Source organism: Notamacropus eugenii, chromosome 3 (assembly GCF_028372415.1).
Source record: "Notamacropus eugenii isolate mMacEug1 chromosome 3, mMacEug1.pri_v2, whole genome shotgun sequence".
In the NCBI taxonomy this organism is placed as follows: Eukaryota; Metazoa; Chordata; class Mammalia; order Diprotodontia; family Macropodidae; genus Notamacropus; species Notamacropus eugenii.
Window position 1 is genome coordinate 432,355,165 of NC_092874.1, and position 24,757 is coordinate 432,379,921.

General features: G+C 38.7%; 2 protein-coding genes across 7 annotated transcripts in view; one reads left to right on the forward strand and one right to left on the reverse strand.

Annotated features, from left to right (window-relative positions):
- RAF1 (Raf-1 proto-oncogene, serine/threonine kinase) overlaps window positions 1-24,757 on the forward strand; it is a 74,366-nt gene that overhangs the window by 44,625 nt on the left and 4,984 nt on the right. For 2 of the 6 annotated variants that reach the window (XM_072598433.1, XM_072598432.1), the window contains exons 4-14: window positions 3,443-3,545; window positions 3,860-4,017; window positions 5,320-5,418; window positions 10,785-10,938; window positions 11,524-11,583; window positions 13,588-13,615; window positions 13,723-13,850; window positions 14,358-14,475; window positions 17,562-17,646; window positions 18,249-18,425; window positions 19,935-19,981. In XM_072598433.1, coding sequence (XP_072454534.1) covers window positions 3,443-3,545; window positions 3,860-4,017; window positions 5,320-5,418; window positions 10,785-10,938; window positions 11,524-11,583; window positions 13,588-13,615; window positions 13,723-13,850; window positions 14,358-14,475; window positions 17,562-17,646; window positions 18,249-18,425; window positions 19,935-19,981 — 1,157 coding nt within the window. Of the gene's footprint in view, window positions 1-3,442; window positions 3,546-3,859; window positions 4,018-5,319; window positions 5,419-10,784; window positions 10,939-11,523; window positions 11,584-13,587; window positions 13,616-13,722; window positions 13,851-14,357; window positions 14,476-17,561; window positions 17,647-18,248; window positions 18,426-19,934; window positions 19,982-24,443; window positions 24,677-24,757 lie in introns of those variants that run through there. The other 4 variants (XM_072598438.1, XM_072598434.1, XM_072598436.1 and 1 more) reach the window with 4 other exon arrangements.
- MKRN2 (makorin ring finger protein 2) overlaps window positions 17,425-24,757 on the reverse strand; it is a 37,975-nt gene continuing 30,642 nt past the window's right edge. Inside the window, exon 8 of the mRNA XM_072598445.1 lies at window positions 17,425-17,706. Coding sequence (XP_072454546.1) covers window positions 17,614-17,706 — 93 coding nt within the window. The 3' untranslated portion in view covers window positions 17,425-17,613. The remainder of the gene's footprint in view (window positions 17,707-24,757) is intronic.

The window sequence follows — 24,757 nt, forward strand, 5'->3', positions numbered from 1 at the left end:
TACAATTCTTTCTGTAGTCAGTGAATATTTACCTCACTGCCGAATAGTATCTGCCCTTATTCAGAGCCTGCCAATAGCGACTCTCCTTGCCAGGCAGTTGGCTATGGTAGCCAAAGGCAATACCAGTTTAGATTATAAAATTATTCATGTAAAATCTTGTGGAAAAGAAGAGTTGATTATGAACCATGATTGCCTCACGAAGCAGAAGGGCAGTGGAAGTAAAACAAGTTCAGAGAAAGCTCGGTGAGAGATGAGTCGTTGTCATCCCAAGAACACTGAAGGATGTACTGGAAGGAACCCATGACAAATGAGAGAAATGGTACAATGATGACCTAGTTTTGAGAACTTTTTTTTTTTTTTACTATTTAGGACAGTTTGTCCTGTTTAAGCATGTATGCTGGGGAGGTAATTATTAAAAGGAAGGTCCCACATATATCAAAATGTTTATCTTGATGCTTTTTGTAGTAAGAACAAACTAGAACACAGTAGATGACAGTCAATTTTTGATGGCTAGAATGATTAGGGGTTGGTACATAATTGTAATGGAATGATAATTGTGATGAAAACTGAGAGTCATGGAAAGACTTAAATGAATTTAGAGAAAGTGAAGTAGAGCCAAGGAAACAAGAGACCATGGAAATAGGAAGAACCACCACCACCAAATAAAAGATAAACGTTGTGAAATTACAAAGAACAAACGTAGCCCCCAAGAGGAAATAGGAGATATTTTTTCTCTTGTTTGTTTTAAGGGCTTGCTTTCTGAAGGGGAGAATAATATAATGAGAAATGTAAGTCATGTAACAGTAAAGCATATGGATAAAAAGGAAAAAAAAATGGGTAATTCAGCCACCATCTTTAAACTGATGCTTGAGGAAGGGGAAATAGCACCACAGAAAACAAAGCTGGAAAAAGCAGCTGGACTGGATCAAGTAAACCCAGAAGAGAGTCTTGCTGAGAGAGCCTTGAGGGACCAACACTCAAAATGTCTGAAAGACCATAGGATACAAATGGTGTAGAAAAAATCTTGGCCCTCCTTACCCCTCCAACTTCTTGATGCATGTGCAAAAAAAGAAAAAGAATGCAAAGAGCTAGCCTGGCCCATCTGCTTCACTGTTATCTATGGAAAATGAAGGAGAGTCGATCAGCAGGTTGTATGGTTTCTTTCTGGCTCATTTGTTTGTGGACAGAGACCAGAGGTGCACAGGAGAGGCAGGCATATCTGGTGCCCACACCAGTGAGATTATGGATCACTATGAGTCCACAGGCAATGAAAAAGAAAGCACAGGCTTGCAATTATGGGATTATTCCTAGGACATTATCTTGAAAAACACATGATAGTCTTTGTGAGATTGAATTTTGTTGAGTCTTTTTAACATCCCATTGTGGGACTTAACTTCTTTTTCACCCAGTAATCATTTTTAATTATGGTTCAGAAATAGGATGGCAGTCTTCTGGCAGGAAGGTGTTTTGAACTTAATAATACTGTCTTTTAAAAGATAAATATTCAGAGCCTTTATAGCTAGGTAAAAGGACCTCCCAGAATTTGGGCTCGGTCTAAAAGAAGGTCACCTGCCCAATTGTACTATTAACTTGGTTCAACACATTTTTATGTAAAATTTTATCATATATCAGGGTAGCAACAGATTTTTTAAAAAGGAGAAAACTCCCAAATGACCAAATACATTTTATTATAATAACCTCTTTATTGAAGAGGTGTTGAGTCCTCAGGACACTGCCTTTGGCATCTCTGCAACTTTTCAAACTTATTCTTCTGCCAGATCTGATACACTGCACCTTTCTCAGAAACACAGATGTCATCCTGTTTTCTGACATCCAAAATCCATCCTGTTTTCTGATAATCTTTGTGTCTTACTTTTGTGGCCTATTGAATCAGGGTAGCTCAGTTTGATATAAATTCCCTGTCACTTCCTTCAAAACTTAGCTAATCTTTTTGGGCTTGACAAATAGCACAAGTTACACTTGGCCCTCTGTGCCTCTTTAGATGTATTTTCACCCATGAAGTTTCTGATTTCCACAACTGAGCCATTCTCTTAAATGACAGCAGTGATTGGGAAATGAACTTACATCACCCTCACTGTACTGAGAACCCAGGGTGTCATGTTAGTTGTGCCCGAAGTGACTTCGGGCTGCAGGGGCTGCACCATTCCTGCGTCCGAAGCCTCTAACTTTTTCTGCAAGGAGACATTGATAGTGGAAATCTTTTTCAGGATTCCTTCAGGCCTTCACAGTAATTGTCCTGCCCTTCAAAAAGGTGTCAGCATTTTCTGGTTTGTTACCTGTCTGTATACTTAGACTGGTCTCTTATCCATCCAGTTCACTGGTCTTTCTTTCATAGAGAGACCACTGTGTATTTTAAAATGTCATGAGGGCTAACCTCAGAAGCTAGAAGTTTATTTGAAACTATCAGTTTTCTGTATGATCCTATCTCCTGGAAATTTAGCCAAACTTTAAAAAATTGTTCTACTGCATAGGGACAAAACATTCTCTAAGTGTACCACCCACTCTGTCAATAGCACTTCCTTGTGCTAGTTCTCAACTTCTTTACACCTTTAAGGCATATCTCACTTAGGTAATGGGAACATAGTGAAGTCAACAGAAGCTTCTCCTCCCCTTTTCACCCTAGCAGGCCCACTTTCCTTCAGGATCTAGTGAGGACTGATAATAGTGCTGACAGGTAGGACCTCCAGAGGCCCAGCCCATGCTGAGGATACCACAGAAATTGGAGCTGTTCTAGGGCTAAAGAGAGTTTGCTTGAAGAATCGGGCCCTGTCTAGGGCAGGTTGTACCTTCAAGGATAAATTGGAAATAACTGTCTTTTTTCTCTCTTTAACATTAGATTTGGCATGAGTAGCTAGCTGGGGTTGAGGGAGGGAAGATAAGTGTCTATGAAAGCACCAACCATTGTGTTAAGCACTTTGCAGATGTTTTCTCATTTGATCGCCAGAACAACTCTGAGAAGTAGGTGCTGTTGTTATCCCTATTGTATGGTTGAGGAAAAAACTGAGATAAACAGAAGTTAAGTGACTTACCCAGGGTCATACAACTAGTCTGAGGCTGGATTTGAACTCCAGTTTTCTTAATTGTAGACCCAGCTCTGCACTATGGTGGCCCCTAGTTGAGAGAGTTAGACTGGTCGATTTAAAGTCAGCTAGTGAGTAGGCAGTATGTTATAGACTAGAGGTTAAGGGCTCGGCCTTGGAGTTAACAAGGCATGGTTTTAGATCCCACCTTTGACACATGCTAGCTTTGTGACATGGCAAATTAGAAATCTTCAGCATAGGACTATATAATCTCTTCCTGTAGTGGCAAAAAATGAATTTCCTATTTCAAAATGACAGCATTTTCATCAATATCTGGCATGCATAATATAGTCCCTAGTATGGATAATGTAATTTTTTTGATATTTTAAAATTCCTTTTAGGAAAAAAACACGTTTAGATTGGAATACTGATGCCGCCTCTTTGGTGGGAGAAGAACTTCAAGTAGATTTCCTGGATCATGTTCCCCTCACCACACATAATTTTGTAAGTTGCTTTTCCTTTTATCCTTGTAGTATGTTTTTGCATTTTTAGATTCATAAGTTGGGAATTTCGTGTTCTTAATAGCACTTGTGCTATTGAATCAGAAGCTGTGGTTATATAGCTTATAATGCAGTGCTATTCAGACAAAAATAGCTTTTAAAAATTCTTGTTAAGGATTTTCTGTATTCTCGATCCTTTAGCTTTGAGGGGTGAGGGTAAGGGGGAGGATGCAGAAATTAGTCATCTGACTTTTTTCAATTTACTAATTGTTTGACATAGTATATAATGTTTTGTCCCCCATCTTCTTTATCTCCTAGGCTCGAAAAACTTTCCTGAAGCTTGCCTTCTGTGATATTTGTCAGAAGTTCCTGCTGAATGGATTTCGATGTCAGACATGTGGCTACAAGTTTCATGAGCACTGTAGCACTAAGGTCCCCACTATGTGTGTGGATTGGAGTAATATAAGACAGCTCTTGTAAGGTTCTCCTTTTTTAAAACTGTATCAAAGACTGTAATGGGGGGGAGGTAAACAGTGTCCTGGAAAATCAGCATAGCAGGTGTTTATGGGGCTTGTGAGGCCTTTGTAATGAACAAATCTGGGCTCAAAGCATATTAATAACAATATATGGCAGAAGTGAGGGCCAGCATCGTAAAATGTTGGACACTGACATTGGTGGCAGGAAGAAGTCATGTCAGCCACTCTAGTGTTCTGAGAGGAGCAGATATGTGCAGAGCAAGTGCCTGGCCAAGCACTGAATTCTCGATGTGATTCACTTAAATAAAACCACTGCACAGACATACTCAGTAGGAAACTTTGGGAGGTTGCATAGCATTGGGTTTAAAAGAACAGCTGAACATAAAGCAGCACACACACTTTCTCCAGGATGGGGCACTCACATAACAATGTGAAGACATTAGCAGCGACAGGACTTGCACAGATGAGATGAGAACTGATTATTACTGACATCTGTAGTCACCCAGTGAACACATATGTATGCCTTAGATGCCTGCTGAATTTCCGTCCTGTGACATTTTATCTTCTTTTTTGAGTAGATTTGAAAAGTAAAGGATGTTATCTCGAATAGGAAGCTGGAAATGGCATTGTTCATGTGTACATATACGTATGTGTGTCTCTTTTGTTCGAGGTCTTTTCTTTCCATCTGTTGTATTTCTTAAAATTTTTGATACTGAGTTTGGTTGGTAGGAAAAATCTAACAAGAAGAACTAAATGAATACTTTTTTTTTACTTATTCTATCTTTATCTTTTTAATAACTTTTAAAAATTTTATTTACTTTTCCTTTTCAACATTATTCACATTGTTTTTAAAGGAGTGCTATTTAGATGAAAAGATAAAATTAGTTTATATTAAAATGTATACATTTAGACTGGATCAGAAGTAAATGTGTCAGTAGCTTCAAAGTTGTAATCAGACTATTTTTTTCTACAAAATTTGATTTTAGTTATAAGCTTTTCGGACCGTTGTCTTTTGTCTAATGATCTCTCTTTACGTTAGGGATACCCATTAGTTGTCCATAGGCTCAAACTTGTGGTGTTCATTGGCAGATTACTAACACTCACTTTCTGATTGTCTGGCATGTGCCTTACTTTGCATAAGTTTTAAATTAGTGGTGGAAAAACCTGAATGTGGCTGGGTCATTTTGGGGTTTAAAGCAATTAGTACTTTTTGCAAAAAGTAAATATATTACATCAAATGAAAGGTGGTCTTTCTATACATTGTAGTAATAACTAAACCTTTCTTTATCCAACTTCATTTAGATTGTTTCCAAATTCCAATGTTGGTGATAGTGGTGTACCAGCACTACCTCCCCTAACAATGCGTCGGATGCGAGAGTCTGTTTCTCAGATCCCCATTAGGTAAATCACTTCCTTTTTTCTTTTTTTTCTCCCAAATTCAATTTTATTTTATTTTTAGTTTCAAATTCTCTCCCTCCCCTACTCACTGAGAAGACAAGAAGAACAAAACCCATTGCAGCTCTGAATAGTTATACAAAATTAATTTCCACATTGGCCATGTCAAAGAAAAGCCAAGATAAGAAAGGGAAGAAAATATGCTTCAGTGTGCACTCCATGAGCCCAGCACCTCTGTCCCTGGTGGTGGATAGCATGTTGCATCTTGAGTTCTCTGGAATTGTGGTTGGTCAGTTACTCAGTCTTGAAAGCTGATCCCCTTTACAGCATTGCTGTTACTGTGTAAGTGGTTCTTGTTCTGCTCATTTCACATTGCAGCAATCAATATAAGTCTTACCTGGTTTTTATGAAATCATCTTCTATCATTTCTTACAGCACAATAACATTCCATCACATTAATATGTCACAACCTGTTCATCCATTGTCCTTGCCATCTTTCTTCGGTATCTTTGGGGTATAAACTTGGTAGTGGTATTGCTGGGTCAAAGGGTTTAATAACTTTTTGGACACAGTTCCAAATTGTTCTCCAGAACGCAGCTCTACAAACAGCACATTTGTGTTCCTGTTTTCCAGAGCCCCTCCAGCATTTGTCATTTTAATTTTTTTGTCATCTTAGCCAGTCTGATGGGAGTGGGGTGGAATTTCAGAGTTGTTTTAATTTGCATTCCTCTAATTATCAGTGTTTTAGAGCATTTTTCATATGGCTAGTGATAATTTCATTTTTTTCCCCTCTTTAAAGCACTTTATCATATTTTACCATTTATCAACATGATTCTTATTCTTGCAAATTTGGTAAGTGAGACTTTCATCAGAATTTTCTGCAAAGATTTTTTTCCCACAATTTCCTGCTTTCCCCTCCCAATTTTAATTGCATTGGATTGAATTTCACATAATCAAATTTATACATTTTGCCTCCTGTGAACCTCTTTGTCTTTTGTTTTGTCTTGAACTCTTCCCCTTCCATAGATCTAACGGGATTTCTTTTACGCTCCACTAATTTGCGTATGATATGATATCACTCTTTCTGTCTAAGTCATGTACTCATTTTGAACTTATCTTGCTATGTAATGTGAGATGTTAGTCTGTGCCTAGTTTCTGTCACACTGCTTTCCAGTTTTCCCCAACAATTGTTGTCAAGTAATGAATTCTTGTCCCAGTATCTGGGATCTTTGAGTGTCCGTTTGCTTGTGTATGTTATGTATATGTTCCACTGATGAACCTGTCTGTTTCTTAGCCAATAGCGGATTGTTTTGACAATTACAACAACTTTGTAGTATAGTTTGAGATTTGGTACTGCTAGGGCCCTTTCCTCCCTGTTTTTTTTCATCAGTTCCTTTGATATTCTTGACCCTTTCTTTCTCTGGATGAATGTTGTTACTGTTTTGCTTTGGTTTTTTTAGTTCTATAAACTCATTCTTTAGTAGTTTGGTATGGCAGTGAATAAGTAAATCGATTTAGGTAGTGTTGCCAGTTTTATTATATTGCTTCAGCCTCCCCATGAGTAATGACCATTTCTTCAGTTATGTAGATTTGTCTTTATTTGTGTGAAATGATTGTGTTTATATAGTTCTTTTGTGAGTCCTGGCAGGTAAACTCCCAGATATCTTATGCCATTTGTTGTTATTTTAAATGGAATTTCTCTATCATAAATCACTTTACATAGCACCAAACACATTTATTCATGCTCCATGTTATTCACCTGGAAGTGACTAACTGGAAGGAATCCTGCCAGAACACAGGTATGACTGAAATAGAAAAGTGGAAGACACTGACTTTTAGAGTAGAATCATGTACTCTGTATTCACTGCAAGCAGTTGCCGTTATCGCCCCCCAGGCTCGTCTCAGACTCTCATATGTGTACACGTTTATTCAGCGCTTCAGAGTTTATAAAACACTTAGGTCACAACCATAACTTAGGTAACAGAAGTGGGGTTATCCCCGTTTTACAGCAGATATGTTTTTATTCCAAGTCCACCCCTGTTTCCTGTGCTCTGCCACTTGGGGACATGGTTCCAAAGACATGGTTCTCAGGTTTCTACTTTATTAGCCTTGGGGGAGTTACTCCCTTATAAGCAATATAGCTTCAACTTATTGAGTCTAGAAAATTGAAACAAGTTTTGCATGAGTTTGAGACATAGATACTTATTGCAATCATCAGTAAAACTACCTAAAATTAATGCAGAATGTGAAGCATCTCCAAAGAGTAGAAGTGATTTTTTTTAAAGGTTCAAAATGTTTAGGGTCATATTTTATGAATATATTTAAACCAATTCACTTTTCAAATTAGCATTCATCATAATATCTCTTTAAGTTTGTACACCTGTTGTAAAGTTGGAGCGATGGTCGGATCTCATGCCCAGGAAATTGGTGGGGTCTGAGCAGACTCAGAAGCATGGCCTGCTTCTGCCACACTTCTGCTCCACTCAGGACTTGGCACTTATGGATATTTCTTTAGTTGTTACGATGCTATAATTTTTACAGGGAAAATTTCTTTTTTTTGGTAAATTTATTTATTTTTAGTTTTCAACATTCATTTTCACAAGATTTTGAGTTCCAGATTTTTTCTCCCCATCTATCTCTCCCCTCCACCCACCCCAACACACCGTGCATTCTGATTACCCCTTCCCCCAATCTGCCCTATCTTCCTTTATTCCCATCTCCTCTATTTTCTTGTAGGGCAAGATAGATTTCTGTACTCCATTACCTGTATTTTTTATTTCCCAGTTGCATGTAAAAACAATTTTTAACATTAGTTTTTAAAAACTTTGAGTTCCAGCTTCTCTCCCTTCCTCCCTCCCCACCCATCCCCACCGAGAAGGCAAACAATTCAGTATAGGTTACACAAGACTTCCATAAAAGTCATGTTGTGAAAGACTAACTATATTTTCCTCCTTCCTATCCTGCCCCCCCATTTATTCTGTTCTCTCTTTTGACCTTATCCTTTCCCAAAAGTGTTTACTTCTAATTACCCCCTTTTTTGCCCTCCCTTCTATCACCCCCCCCACCTCACTTATCTCTCCCCTACTTTCCTGTAATGTAAGATAGATTTTCACACCATATTGAGTGTGCATATTATTCCCTTTTTAAGTCAAATGTGATGAGAGTAAGCTTCACTTTTTCCCTCTCCCCTCCCCTCTTTTCCTCTCCATTGAATAAGCTTTTTCTTGCCTCTTTTATGAGAGATAATTTGCCCCATTCCGTTTCTCCCTTTCTCTTTCCAATATATTCCACTCTCACCCCTTAATTTTATTTTTTTAGATATCATACCTTCCTGTGCCCTCTGTCTATATGTATACAATTCCTCCAACTACCCAGATACTGAGAAAAGTCTCAAGAGTTACAATTATTATCTTTCCATGCAGGAATGTAAACAGTTCAACCTTAGTAAGTTCCTTATGATTTCTCTTTCCCTGTACCTTTTCATGCTTCTCTTGATTCTTGTGTTTGAAAGTCAGATTTTATATTCGGCTCTGGTCTTTTCATCAAGAATTCTTGAAAGTCCTCTATTTCATTGAATGACCATTTTTTTGCCCTAAAGTATTATACTCAGTTTTTCTGGGTAGGTGATTCTTGGTTTTAATCCTAGCTTCTTTGACTTCTGGAATATCATATTCCAAGCCCTTCAGTCTAAATGTAGAAGCTGCTAGATCTTGTGATATACTGATTGTATTTCCACAATACTTGAATTGTTTCTTTCTAGCTGCTTTGCAGTATTTTCTCCTTGACCTGGAACTCTAGAATTTGACTACAGTATTCCTAGGAGTTTTTCTTTTCAGATCTCTTTCAGGAGGTTATCAGTGGATTCTTTCAATATTTATTTTGCCCTCTGGTTCTAGAATATCAGTAGTTTTCCTTGATGATTTCATGAAAGATGATGTCTAGGCTCTTTTTTTGATCATGGCTTTCAGGTAGTCCCATAATTTTCAGATTGTCTCTCCTGGATCTGTTTTCCAGGACAGTTGTTTTTCCAGTGAGATATTTCACATTGTCTTCTATTTTTTCATTCTTTTGATTTTGTTTTGTAATTTCTTGGTTTCTCATAAAGTCATTACCTTCCATCTGCTGCATTCTAATTTTTAAATAACTTTCCTTAAGTGAGCTTTTGAACCGCCTTTTCCATTTGGCTGATTCTGCTTTTTAAAGCATTCTTCTCCTCATTGGCTTTTTGGACCTCTTTTGCCATTTGGGTTAGTCTATTTTTAAAGGTGTTATTTTCTTCAGCATTTTTTTGGGTCTCCTCTAGCAAGCTGTTGACTCACTTTTCTTGATTTTCTTGCATCACTCTGATTTCTCTTCTCAATTTTTCCTCCACCTCTCTTACTTGATTTTCAAAATCCTTTTTGAGCTCTTCCATGGCCTGAGACCATTGCATATTTATTTTGGAGGTTTTGGATGAAGAAGCCTTTCCTTTTATATCTTCCTCTGATGGTAAGCAGTGTTCTTCCTCATCCAAAAGGATGGAAGAAAATGCCTTTTCACCAAGAAAGTAACCTATTGTCTTATTTTTTTTCCCTTCGTTGGGTATTTTCCCGGCCAGTTACTTGACTTTTTGAGTCCTTTGTCAAGTGGAGGGTTGTAAGTTCTCAGTTTCTCCAAGGTGACACAATGAAGGAAGAGGAGTTTACTCCTTTCCTAGCCTGCGCTCTGATCGGGGAGCAGCCACAAGCTTTTCTGCCCAGGATCTGCGAGTAGAATTTCCTCTCCAGAGCCTTTACCAGCTCCATTAGGCCAGCGCTCCTCCTCACCCCAGGACCTCCATTCAGGGCTGAGACTCAGATCAGACGCTTGATTCCCCCAGAGTCTTTAGGCCAGGGCTCCAAAAATGGACAGTGCTGCCACCCTGGGGCTGGGACTAGGGCCAGACCATTTCTCTTCTCACCCAGGTGAAAGAGCTTTCTCATTGACCTTTGAAGCTGTCTTTGGCATTTGTGGGTTGGGTAATATGGGATCTGAGGCTGCTACTCAAGAATTCAAACCCTGAAACCTGCTCCTGCGCTTCTGTCTGAGCCTGGTGTGATAGACCCTTCCTGTCAACCTTCCAGGCTGTCTTGGGGTGGAAATCTCTTTCACTTTGTCATTTTGTGGCTTCTGCTGCTCTAGAAGTTGTTTAGAGTCATTTTTTACAGGTATTTTATGGGCAATGGGGGGAGAGCTTCTACAGACCCATCCTTCTACTCTGCCATCTTGACTCTGCCAGTGTATATAAAATCTTGTAATTTGTCTCCAAACATCTTTATGAGGAAAGCAATGCACATGTATTTTACATATGGCAAAGTTTAAAAATTACTGAGCCTCTTTTTCCCCCTTGCTAGTTCCCAGCACAGGTATTCCACGCCCCACGCCTTCACGTTCAGCACATCGCCACCGTCCTCAGAGGGCTCCCTTTCCCAGAGGCAGAGGTCTACATCTACCCCAAATGTTCATATGGTCAGCACCACCATGCCAGTGGACAGTCGGATTATAGAGGTAATGGGACTACTTGAAATAAAAATTGCTTAGCACTAATCTCAAATAGGAGGAGATTTTATTTTCTAAGTTAGAGATCAGTGTTGGATTTCAGACTACAAGTATCATAATGGTTTCTCATTTCCCTTAACATTTAAAGTTTCCCTATTGGCTTTATAACATCTTTTGCCTGACTGAGTAATGTGTATGGGAATGTTGGGAATGAGACATCAGAGAAATCCTAGTGTGAACCTTTCCCTTCCAAACTTACACAGATGCTGAGCTACTGCAATCATGTTAAGGGATGCCGATGTTTTGGCCTTCTGTGTAGGGGATAAGGGAAGGGCCAGCTCTCTGCAAGGTGGAAAGCAGCTCTAGTGTTGAAAGTCAGGGAACAGGTTGCAGGATTTATGCTATCGCATTTGGGGAGGGGTTCTGCACTGAGCAAAGTGCCCAGAGCTTGGCTGCCAGTCGCTTTTTCTTTTCTTGCCTTCCCTGTGGGGTGTTTTTGTTTCCTTTTCTTTCTAGTTCCTCTTTCATAACGACTGAAAACACTCAAATGCTCCTTGTGTTCTTTCTTCTTCATTTTTCATTACTTTGGACTAGAATAGCAGCCTGAACACTTCTCCCAGGGCGTGGTGCAGACGGTCATGTTTGAGGGCAAGAGTAGGTATTCTTCTTCATGCCTTTGCTTTCTTGTGATTAACAGGACTGCCCAGACTGTGCCACACAGCACAGGGTCGAGGCAGGACAGAATTTGAACTCGTGTATTTCTGGCCACGCTAGTTTCCACAACTTCTAACATTCCTATAGGGACTTGAAAGGTTCTCTGCTGTAAGGAATGTCTGCTGTCTTGTTAACTGTTTCTTAGACTTGTGTTTGTTTGTTTAATTTCACATGTCGGTACATGCAAATTTTAGACTTTTTTCCTTTCTACTTGAAACTCTTTCATTCTTCTCTGATTGATCTCTGTAGCATTCCTAAATTATTTGTGTCTCATTTGTAAGCTGCGTATGTCTTTTCATTGATAGTTTGGTTGCTGCTTTATTTTTGTCAGTCAACACCAGAAAACTCTTGGCAGGCACGTGTCATTTAAATGGCGATGTATTCATTCTAGCCTCCAAGTAACTACTATTAGGATCGCTTGCCCCACCAACTGTTGTTGCTAGTAACTTAAGATGACAGCTAAGCTCTCATGCCCTTCTAATAAAACTTTTGGCTCCAGACTTTGGGTGAGCTCATTTGAATGAAAATCCTGTCACAGAGGTTCTTCCTCTCAAAGCAGCTTTAGTGATAGAGGAAAGTTTCAAAGGAGGCCAATTCAAGTTTTTCTATTCTAATCAATCACTAGCATCATAATCTTAATCATGCCTGTCTTTTGGACTTGGGTTCAGGTTCTACTTTCTTCTGGTTGTTTACAATTTTTCTAGTGCATGTTGTGCTTTATTTAAATTTTAGTGTTTATACTTCCTTTTAATGGACAGGTTCTGAGAGGACGAGGCAGTACAACTTTGGGAGTGCCTGCGGGCTAAGATATAGCATGTAGGTAGATAGGTTGAGGAAAGGAAGGCACTGGAGTAAAAGTCATCTTAGCGTGTGGGAAATCTTTGCTGTGGTTTGTATTGTGACCTGTTTTAGTTAATTAAAATGACTAGCTTGGTTTTGTAGTGGGGTCAGCTGTTAAAAGCGCTGGAGGCAGGTAATAGATCTAAGACTAGGATCTCAGAATGTCTCAGGGCATTTAGACAAAGTTTGCTAAGAGAGCTTGAGGAACCCAAGGATATAAAAATAGCTTTGGTTTTGGTGTTGGGATCATATAGAGATGCTTATTTGCCCTTGTTTAATTTTTTCCTTGCCAAAACTCTGAATAATTTTAAGCATTTTATGTATCTTATGACTACTTATTACTGTAGTTACTTATACATGTTTTATTATCAGCAGTGAATATTCATGAGGAGAAAATGGAGTCATTTTATATATAGATGAGAAGTAAATGAAGCTTGTGTTATCCTGCAAATTGTTAGTTCTGAATACTGGTCACAGAAGCAAGCCTTCAAAAGAAGGTCTAGAGTGCTGGAGTATAGGAAGCCATGCCATGAGGTCTTTCATTTAAGATGGAATTCTGGTGGAGACTGAAGCTTGTTCCTCAGTGGAGGAGCTTCCTGATGCATTGGGAAGAGGACTGCACTAGGACACCTGTTTTCTGGGCCAGACTCTGCCATTCTGAGTCACTGTCCACTTCCAAACCTACACTGGGACCCGCTGACAGCCTACGTGTAGTCAGGAGTCAGTAATGATTGTGCATTGTGATCCATGTTTTACTGAATCAGCAAAATTAGGACTAAAAAGAAAATTAGTATGAGGCTGAAGAAAGGGCCGTCTCACTTGGCTGACGTTGCAGCAGTCTTGCTGAGGTGAGGGATGGTTTCTTCTAGTTAGCAAATTAACAAACCCTTTTATTCTGTGCAGTAAGTTCTTGCAGATATTGTTGGCCACTTACATTTGTTCTGTTTGGTCAAAAGAGAATCACTGTGGTCATGTTTTTATCATTTCTGAATTCTAGATTTTTCACAGCCCTTTTTCCATGTTTGTGCATCCTCTCTCCCCTTCCCCTTTCCACTTGGCAGTCTATTCTAGGGTAAAAGCTAATCTTTTTTTTTTCTGTTTTAGGATGCAATTCGAAGTCACAGTGAATCAGGTACTTGTATGTCCTCACATAACACACAGTAGCACTGTTTTCTTCTGATCACTCTGGGTTTCCTATTAGCTCATGTGTGTCCTGATTGCCCTTGTCTTTGTGTTAAGCCTCACCTTCAGCTCTGTCCAGCAGTCCAAACAACCTGAGTCCAACTGGCTGGTCTCAGTCCAAAACCCCTGTTCCAGCACACAGAGAAAGAGCCCCAGCATCCGGTACACAGGAGAAAAATAAGATTGTAAGTATGATCAGCTTGATTTATTGTTTCACAGTAGTGAGGGATACTGCATTTATTAAGGGCTTACTGTGTGTCCAGCACTGAGGATAAAAATTGAAGAAAGCCAGATGGTCTTTGTGTCTAAGAAGCTTACGTTCTAATGAGGAGAGAGGCACATAAAGGGAACATAGAAATCTGGCAGAATGGTGGGGAGTAGCCGGGAAGTGACAATGTAGCCTGAGCTAAGAAAGGCAAGGGGAAATCTTAACCTGTCTGAGTGCAGGGAGGTCCTGGGATCTGAAACCAGAATTCTGGTAGGATAGGGGAGGGAGATAGAATTGAGGACAAATGCCTGAGTACTGGCTATGAAAAAGAAAGCCAGCAATTTAATTTGAAGGCTTTTATAAAAATTTCAGTGTTTGACATCATTTGCTTTTGCACACCAGTGTTCAGAAACATGCCATATGCTGGTGATCATCTGCGGGTTTATTTGCCCATGTTGTATTTTGACATTTTTACTTGTTCCAGAGGCCACGTGGACAAAGAGATTCAAGTTATTACTGGGAAATAGAAGCCAGTGAAGTCATGCTATCAACTAGAATAGGGTCGGGTTCATTTGGGACAGTATACAAGGGTAAATGGCACGGTGAGTATGAACCAAGCTGTTTCAAATTTCAGATTTCATTCCTTTGAAACTTACTGTGTTTTTGGGATGTGGGAATATGATCCACAAAGGGCCAAGGAGGTTAAACACAGAATTCTGTGCTGAATTTAGATTTTTACACAATAGTTACCTTCCTGCGCAGCAGGTGGAGCAGCATTTGGACAGGGGAGTTGGGACAGTGCCATTAAAAACAACTAACCTTTTGTAAATGTTCATACATCGTTTGTTTTGTATTGTCAAGTTCCATGTGTCATGGTGGAGACTCATTGCTTCTAATTCACAGATGTACAGCGGATGCAATTTTCAGTTTTTACCTTGGGGTTAAAAATGTTTTGTTTATGAGAATTGTTCATAGTAATGGCCGTAAGTCATTAAAAAAGGATATATTGGGTTCAATATACTATGCTTAAGAATGCAAGGAAATGTAGAATACATTTTAGATAAGTAACCATCTGAAAAAAATTAAAAGTTTTGCTCCTATAAAGGGGTCAACTTCAGTAACCTGGAAAGTTCACTTACTGGAAAAGCATCTTCATTCCACCAGATAAGTGAAATGTTCAACTATAATTTAACTTTAAATTTCAAATTCCAGTTGCAACAATGAGACCAAAGACAGAATATATAAATACAAGCTTAAATTTACCACAACATCCTTGTTTAAAAGTCTGATAAACAATAATAAGAAATCACCACTTGATGGTATGGTATTAGATTCCAGTAATAGGTGACCATACTGTTAAATAGTGCTCCAGTGTAAGTCCTGGATCTAGAGCTACAGAGTTGAGTCTTCATAATGAATAATTACTTTATGAGCTATGTTACACAAATTTTTTAAAAATCCATTTAACTTGCTGTATTTTTGATGCCAAAAGCACAAATACGGCTTCTGCTAACCTTTGCTGCGGTGAGTATTCAGCACAGTTTCAGGAGATGATGCTGAGAGTGCAGGAATCTATTCATAAGAGGGACAATGGGTGGTATGGCTAAACTAAGGTTTTGTAATTCCTGTATTTGTTGTGAGCTCTGAGGGTGCTAGGAGGGTTTTACTTAGGACAAGACTTCAGGCGTATATTTTCCTTTGGCAAGCCTAGCTTTAATATTCCTACCCTTGAGAACACATCTTTCATGAGCTGTGCTCCCCTCCAACCCTTCTCCTAAGTTTGCCTCAACTTTTTGGCAACAAACTTCTCCAGACTTAGCAGTCCTCATCTTACTGCTTCTTCAGAGGCAGAGTCAAGACACTTCACTCACTGTCCTAACCCAAGGTCACTGGGGCTGTAGTAAAGCATGGAAATAGCACTTTTGTGGAGGGGCAAGATTTTATGACTTTTAAAATGATAAAGGGGAAAGTTCTTGTTCAATTTTACTCTTACTGCTGTTATTTTTATTAACAAGTAATAATACCACCTCACATTTGTACGTGTTACACATACTTTCCTTACAAGAAGCCTGGGGCAGGCAGAACAGTAGTTATTGGCCCTGTTCTCTGGGACAGTGAACAGGCTCAGAGAAACAAAGAGACTTGTCATGAATACACAGCCAGCATGGAGCAGAGGCAGGCCTCCAGTGCCCAATTTCTGACTCTGTACCTACTGGACTTTCTAGTGATCCCATATACTAAGAGGGAATGCTTCTAGCATTCAACCTCAAGGCTTTAAGTTTTTCTTGCCTTCTCAGTGGGGGAGGGAGAGAATTTGGTACTTAAAATAGAATTGAACTTTTAAAAAACGACAAGAATTAGATCCCAAGATTAAGACAAACAGAACAGTAGACATTTTCAGCAACCCAAGGATACTGCAAGTCCTTTGGATGTTGTCTGGAATAATTAACTGTTTTTATGCCAGTTTCACTCTTCCTTCTTGGCTATGAAAATAGAAAACAGCAGCTCCAAGAACAAGGTTCTTGCCCATGATATGCATTCAGGAAGCATTTATTGACTAGTAGTTGACTCAGATTGATTTCATAGGGCTTTGAATCATGAGTTTGCAAATTCTATTTTAGCTGGTACCATTAATTTAAAAAAAAGTTGCTGCCACTTTTTATCATTTTTTTAAGGATGTGTTTCTTTTTAGGGGAATTAGACTATATTTACTGAAGAAATTCTTTAGACAAAACTTTATTCCAAAAGGAATGTAAAACATTGGTTTCTTCCTGTGTTTCGAAGAAACCAAAACACAGAAGTTTTCATGAGCTGAAAGGCCTGAAAATTTTCCATAGGCTTGCCTCTCCCCCCACCCCAGTGTATCCACAAAGAATACATATTGCATTGCACCTATAAATACATAGTAAGTCACAGCAGGTGACTTATTGTTTACTCAGCCCTGTGCAAGGGGTATGAAGATGTCTGACATTTTCTGTCCTTGCAAAGCTTAATATAGTAGGAGAAATAGGACACTGCTCCCTCCCAAGCCCCCCAAGTCATAAAAGATTAGCAGTCATACAGTGCTCTGGGAGCTCACAAATGGAGGAATGGGTTGGTGGGGAATTCAGGAAGGCTTCAGGGATGTGGCCTATGGAGAAAAAGAAGTGCATCTTAAGAGGACAAAGCAGTATTTAGTGCTTAGTATGTGCCGAGCACTGTAAGAAGTGCCAGGGATACAAAGAAACACAAAAGCACAGCCCCTGCCTCGAGGAGCTTGCATTCTATTGAGGGAAACAACTTGGCACATAGAAGAGAGAGAGCGAGTGGAAGGAAGGCCATCTGACAGTTCAGAAAGTCTTCCTACAGAAGGAAGTCAGTGAGTGGAGTGTCGCCAGCCTGTGTAGTGTGTGAAGGGGAGCTAAGTGTAATTGGATGGGAAGGGGCCAAGTGATGAAAGGCTTAAATGCCAAACAGGGATTTCATAGCGGGCCTTGGAGATAGTAGAAAGCCACTGGTGTTTATCAAGTAAGAAGGGGAACAGAATTAAATGAGACTTAAGAAAATCACTCACAAAAACCATTTGTAGCAGAGCCTGTATTGTTGTGACCGCCTCCTTAGATGGAAGTTCCCTGCTCTGTCACGTAGATGACAACGTGAAGTAAAAAGCATTCCTTTTTTGTCGTGTTGACTTTAAGTTAATTTGCAGGAGACGTTGCTGTGAAGATATTAAAGGTCATTGATCCAACCCCAGAACAGTTTCAAGCTTTCAGGAACGAAGTGGCCGTCTTAAGGTGAGCAGGGTTCTGTTGTCTCGTTTCAGAGACCCTTCTGCCAAATGTGTGTGATTCGTTCTGTGAAAACGTTCCACAGGTTAATTGTCTTAGTGAGTATACAGTGCATCCTTACAGTAGTTCAAACTTAGAGGGGACCTCTGAGGTCAGTTAATGCACACATAGCCTGGCCCCATCATTGGTCTACTGAGAAACCTTTCTGGCCCTCTTCCCCCATACTGCTCCTCCTCTCACACTTACCTAGGCCATCCCCTCCCCCTCTCCCCACTTTCTCCCACCCCACTGTGGTCTGTATAATCCAGCAAGAGCATAAGTGAATGCTTTCCCCTTCCCTCCAGTGGACTTAAAACTCTTTGGGGCTAAGGACTCTCATTTTACACATCAGGAACGAGAAGCCCAGAGAGCTTCACTGATTCGCCCAAGGTCAGAGGGGTCATTAAGTAGAGAGATAATTCTTAGGTGGAAGTTTTCTGATTAGACTACAATGCCTTGACTGCTCTGATAATGTGGCTTTGAATTCCCTAAAGTCTGTCAATAATCTTTATTTTGATGTTAACTTCATAAAGAAAATGGAAATTTTTTTTCTTTATATTTTTCTTCAGAAAAACCAGGCATGTTAACATTCTGTTGTTCATGGGCTATATGACTAAAGATAACCTGGCAATTGTGACACAGTGGTGTGAGGGGAGCAGTCTTTATAAACACCTCCATGTCCAGGAGACCAAATTTCAAATGTTCCAGCTTATCGACATTGCCCGGCAGACAGCACAAGGAATGGAGTAAGTACTTCAGGAGACTAAATATTGACTTATTCAAAATATTCCTGGTTTTGAAAAGATATTTAATATGTATTGATGTTTAGAATATACTTATGTTACATGTAATATGTACAAATATGTATCTAAGAACTTCGTGTGAATAGATTGAAAAAAGAGCCTCACAGTTAAAATAAGTTACAGCAAATGAAAGCTCTCCAGAGAGTAACATCACTCCTGTCACTGATGTGTTTTCCAACAGTCTCACACATTTCCTGCCTTCTACCCCTGGCTGTTCACCTTCTCTGAGGGTGCTTTTTGAAGCCCAGTGCTCCCACCATGTCGGTGCTGAGGAAGGTGCTCGGGTCTACTTTGGCCCCTTTAGCCAATGACAGAAATTAGTATTTCTGTAGCTCATCCTTAGAGCGGGTTCTCCTCATGATGGACCTGTGGGCAGCAGAGTTAAGTGCTGCCTTCACTGTAAAGTTTTCTTAGAAGGGTGGAGGGACTTGCCCAGTGTCTTTCGAGCCTGGGTTCAGTCCTGGTTCTAAGCTGAGCCTCTCAGCCAGAGATATCTCCCCCATCCTAGGTCAGTGAAGAAGGTCTGCTGGACCCCAAGAGCTGGTTGAGTCATGCTTTGGTCACAGTGGACTGTAATGATAATTTTGTCTGGAAAGATCAAAAACTGGGCATTTTTGAGGTATGGAAATATACATGTGAAAACTATTATCAAACCAAATAAGGCAGAGAAGCTCCAAGCTAGAAGAGAGAAATCCACTAGGGTTGTTTTTAGAACACAGCGAGTATTTGTTGAGGCAGAAACATGTCTGGCTCCCCATAGAAAAATAGGCACATGATGTCTCGGTGACATTGGCCTTAGACACTGACACTCCTTGGGCTTCAGTTTTCTTGTTCTTAAAATGAGGGGATTGGTTTAATTGGCTTTTGAGGTCCCTTGAAGTCCTAGATCTGTGATCATCCTAGGATTATGGCATGGTCTTCTGTAGTGAAGCTGGATTAAACTCTGCTATTTTATTGCTTGTTTTTATTTTGGAGAAACTAGTAGTGACACTTTGAGTTTGTGATTCTTTTTGATGTCCAGCATACAATAAAGAATTTCCTGATCAAGTAGCTAAAGATATTCACTGTCTCTGGGCATTATGGTGACTAAATGCTGCATAGACACCCCCTTTAAAAGAAGATGACCTCTCAGGTCCTTTGGCACTCCAGCAGTCTCTCCCTGTCTGGCTTAAAGTTTCAGTGTCCTTGCTGTGCTGACCAGTTCTTTACTTGTGAACTGTGCTCTGACACTATCTGATGCAAAATGGGGAGGCTGTAGACCCTAAGTGAATTGGTTTGGTTATTGAAGCCTCCAAAAAACCTCCTTGTAAAGCCATGTCAGTGATAAAACAACCCTACTTCCTTACTTGCACTTTGGAGCTTTTGCTTTCTGTGGTAAATCTGGAAATGCCACCTGATTCTATACCACATGTAGGATGAACATATTTTTACAAGCTTTTTTTTCTTTTACAGTTATTTACATGCGAAGAACATCATCCACAGAGACATGAAATCAAATAGTATCCTTTAATTATGCAGTTTAATGTGATTAATATGGAAGGTCCTATGATTAAGAAGATCCAAGTATATACTTTGTCAGTTCTCCATGGAGCTAGAAGAAGTCTTCATACAAACTGAGGAATGACTATGCAGTATGAGGCTGGGCATTTGTCTTCCTAGTTTTCCTGTACAGTAGCCATAGAAACATAAGTTTCTTATCATGGTCACTTTAAATTTTTTAAATATGTACTTTTATTGATTTCTTGTTTTTAAATCACCTACATTTCGCAGTGCACAGTCCCAGAGAAAACCATCCTTTATTTAAAAAAAAAAAAAGCAAACAACCAATATATCCAAAAAGTCCAAATCTTCCACATTCGTACCCCACCTCCACAAAAAATCAAGTGACGCCTTCTCATCTCTTTTTGACTAATCTTGATCACTTTTAATTTTTTTAAATGAATTTTTACTGTTATGTTGTTTTAAAATCCCCTTATGTTGAGGGAAACAAAGTTCTGTAAAACTAAACAATGTATCAGAACAAGTCCTCCATCATGTGCAGTATCAAAGATCTCTGTACTTCTGCAGAGGAGCATGAAGGGAAGGTCACCTCTCCTCTCTCTTCTTCGGGGTCCTTATCATTTTATGGCATTCAATTTCAGTTGCTGTTGTTTTGGTGTTTCCTGTTACATTCTTGTAGTCGTGTAGATTGTTTTTGTGGATCTGCTTACTTCATTTGGTATGTGTTCATGTAATAATAATAATGATAGCTTTTTGTATAGTGCTGTATATGCCAGGTGCTGTGCTAATGCACTTTACGACCTTTATCTCATCTGATCCTTACAACAGTCCTGGCAAGTAGGTGCTATTATCCCCATTTTACAGATGAGGAAACCAAGGCAAATGAGGATCAGGTGATTTGCCTAGGGTCACACAGCTAGTGTCTGAGGCTAGATTGGAACTCAGGTCTTCCTGACTCCAAGTCCAGTGATCAGTACGCCATAATGCCCCCTAACTGCACCAAAAAAGTTCATATGTAAGTCTCATCATGCTTCTCTGTTGTCATTACTTACAATACAGTTAATATTCATAACATTTATGTACAACAGTTTGTTTAGCCATTTTCTAACAGATAGGCATCTGCTTTGTTTCTAGTTAAGTAACCCATGAGTTTCATTCATTTCAGTTTAGTGGACAATTATTAAGGGCTGTCTATGTACAGAGCACTTTGGTAGGCACCAGGGAAGATGTAAAAATCAAACAGTCTCAGTTTTCATGGAGCCAAATATCCCATAGGTAGAGACAACACAAGAAAGAGATTATAACCATCTGAAATATTAAGTGCATTGGGCTCTGTTTTTATGTAAAGCCAAAGGGGGGAAGATCATCTTTTGACTGGAGGGATCAGAGAAGACTTCTTGGAAGAGATGGCAATTAATCTGAGCTTTAAACAGTGGGAGAATATTCCAAAGAACAGACAGCATGAGCAAAACTATGGAGGTTGAAAGTGTAAGGGTCAGGATTGGGTAGCCATCCATTTTGGTTGGAGCATAGGATTCATTATACAGAATGATTTTTGTACAAATAAAATGAAAATTATTTCATATAATAGAGCAAATAAAATGAACATGTTTCAGAAAAAAGTTGGAAATACTTTGGGAGTCCATTGGAAAGAAAGGCTGAGGAGTTGTACAGATTCTTCTGCTCCATGAAGAGGCTGAAGGACTTCCAAGAAACTGCTTTTGCTAACCTAAAATGCCAGGCCTAAAATAGGTCTATCCAATAGAAATTAACCTTCATTTCTGTCGTCTTCCAATGGGAGAAATATAACAAAGATGACATTTGAATATAAGATACAGTAAGTCCTGAATAGTTCAAATAATTTTTAGCTTTTACATTCTCTACTCTTTGAAGAAAGATACAAATGCCCTCCCTCCCCCCAAGAAAGATGGTGTCATGGATTCAATTCAAAACAGTGATTTCCAAAATACAGCTTAGGGTGAGTGTACATTCAGTCTAATCTTTCATTCTACAATAGAAATTGATTTTTTAGAACATGGTTGCTGTGTCCTAAACCTTAGGTTTTATTTAATTCCATCTGTGATCTCTGATGACATCAGGTCCATCTTTTAATATGTCAGCAGTTTATCTTTGTGTAGTCCCTTCTTGTTGTTTCTATTTTTATATTTCTCGACTCCTGTGTTTCTGGTCTTTAATGAAGGCATGCTTAGAGTTCCTCTACTTTGTTTAAGGTTAGTTTCTTCCTGGTAAGCGTATGCTCAGTTTTCCTGGGTAAATTATTCCTGGTTGTAAACCTGTTTCTTTTATCCTTAGGAATATCACATTCCCAAAGCATAGCTGCTAAATCTCACGTGACCATATGTGATCCTGGGATGTGTGATAAAGCAATGACGTTTCAAAGAAACTCAGGAACACTTGTACGGACTGACGTAGAGGGAAATGAGAAGAGAACAAGAACACCGATAGCCCATGATTTTGGCAAGTGATAGGTTAAGATGCAGAATAAGATACGTTTTTAGATATAACTAATATATACTTTCTTGTTAGGAGGGTTTTATTTTTTGCCTTGTGGGTGCAGGGGAATTGATAATTGGGGAAAAAAATTTAAATTATGTTCCCATTTCTTGAGGTTGTCTTTGAAAATGAGAGAGGAATAGGTAAATTTTTTCTCTTTTTCAAATGTTTTTATGGAGGTCAGAGGTGTATTTTTTAAAACTTTGATTGAAGCCTTTTGTTTTTATATCACACTAATTTCTGAATCTGTTACCACTCCACTCTACCTAGTGAGCCTTTTCTTTGTTTAAAAAGCCAGCTTAGCATCATCAGTTGCTTGATAGCATCTCTAGTAACAGTGAGGAGACACATCTTCTCATTTCCCTTTTGGGACCAAGATCAGTCACTATCATTGCAAAGCTTCTCAGTCTGTTTAGTTGTTCTTGTCATCACTGTGTTCTGGTTTATGCCTTCTGCAATAGTTTGTGTCTTCAGGTCTTTGGTAACCCAGAAGTGCTGTTCAAGTATTTTGGTAAAAACATAAAATATATATACATACACAGACCTTTCAGTATTTTACTTCCTTGAGGTATATTTTGAGTAGTGTGGTCTCTGGATCAAAGGGCATAGAAATTTTAATCACTTTGTTTCACAATTCCAAATAGCTTTTCCAGAATGAATGAACAAATTTATAGCTCATGACCAGTCTGTTAATATGCCTTACTTACACACCACTTCCACCATTATCTATTTCCATCTTTTCCCATTTTTGCATGCGAAGTGAAATCCCAGTTTCAATCTGCATTTTCTTATTAGGAATTTAGAGCAATCTTTCATTTGGTTGTTAATATATTGAAATTCTTTTGAAAAGTTTGCTCATCGGTTTTGACCAGTTATCTTTTGGGAAATGGCTTTTGGTATTATATATTTGAGTTAAAGCTACCTATTTATCTTCGATATTTTTAGATTTATCAGACATAGTTGATACAAAGATTCTTTCCCTCAATTGAAAATTTTTGGTTGTGTTTTTTTCTCTGGTTTAGGTATTAGCATAATATTTTACTCATAAAAGGAATTTTGTAAAGTGCTTTCTTTCTCATTTATTCAGAATAGTTTATCACATAGGTATTAACTGCTCTTTAAAATACTTGCTAGAATTGACCTATTAAGAACCACCTGCACTACACCTTTTTTTTATGTCTTGTTCATTTTTACTTTCTGAGATTGCATTGTTTAACATCTCCATATCACAGTCTATCAATTTGAGTATTTTTAAAAAGTCCTGTAGGTAATTATTTCCCTTAAACTTCTGGTTTTGTTAGTGTATAATTTTGTATAGGAGACCCTGAGAATTCTTTTTGTTCTGCTATGAATTCATATTGTTTGGTAATTTATTTTTTCTTTTTAAAATCGTTAGCTAAAAGTTTTTCAGTTTTGTTACCTTTTTAAAGGTACGAGAAATCTTTTGTTTTCTATTTTTCTGTTGCTAATTTTCAAAATATATTTTTCCTTTGGACTTTTTAGGTTAATTGGATAATTTTTTTAAAAAATGCATATTCAGTTCACTAATCAAGTATCTACTTAATGTATTTTCAAAGGAGAGCCAACCATGACATAATGGATAAAGAGCCAACCTCAGAATCAGTAAGATCTGACAAAAAGTGGCTGTTTCAACCTAATTTTCAAATCTATGACTTCCCCTAAGAATTTCTTTCAGCTGTGTCCAAAAAATGTCAGTTATGTCACTATTCTCTTTGACATATATGGTAATGGTTTGTTTTCCTTTTTGATCCATTCATTCTTCAGGATATAACTTGTAAGCCTCTGTCTCTTCTCCTTCCTACACTGCTATTTTTATTGGATTATGGGCTACTAAAGGTATAAAGGTTTTAAGGATATGTTTAATACTTTGGCCTTTTTATATTTGTTCATACTTTGTTAGGCGTATTTTCATAAACTAATCTCCAGTAGTTCTCATTCACAGTTACAGCAGTGCTCAAACTCAAAAAGAAATGAGACCACTAAACATAAGGATCCCTGAAGGTCTCCTTTTGACAGTTTTAAATTGTTATCTATACTGTATTTTTTATTATTTCCCAATTAAATTTGTACTTGGGAGAGCTTGACACATGTGGTGTACAGACCGCTCTTTGCTTTTTCTTTAAAGCACTAGATTTGGTAGAGCAAAATGCAGCCTTAAGAACTTTCTTCCAGTTATGTGTATCCTGTGAATGTTATGAACATGAGATTCCTTGATAAAAAGTAAACATAGAATTTGTTCA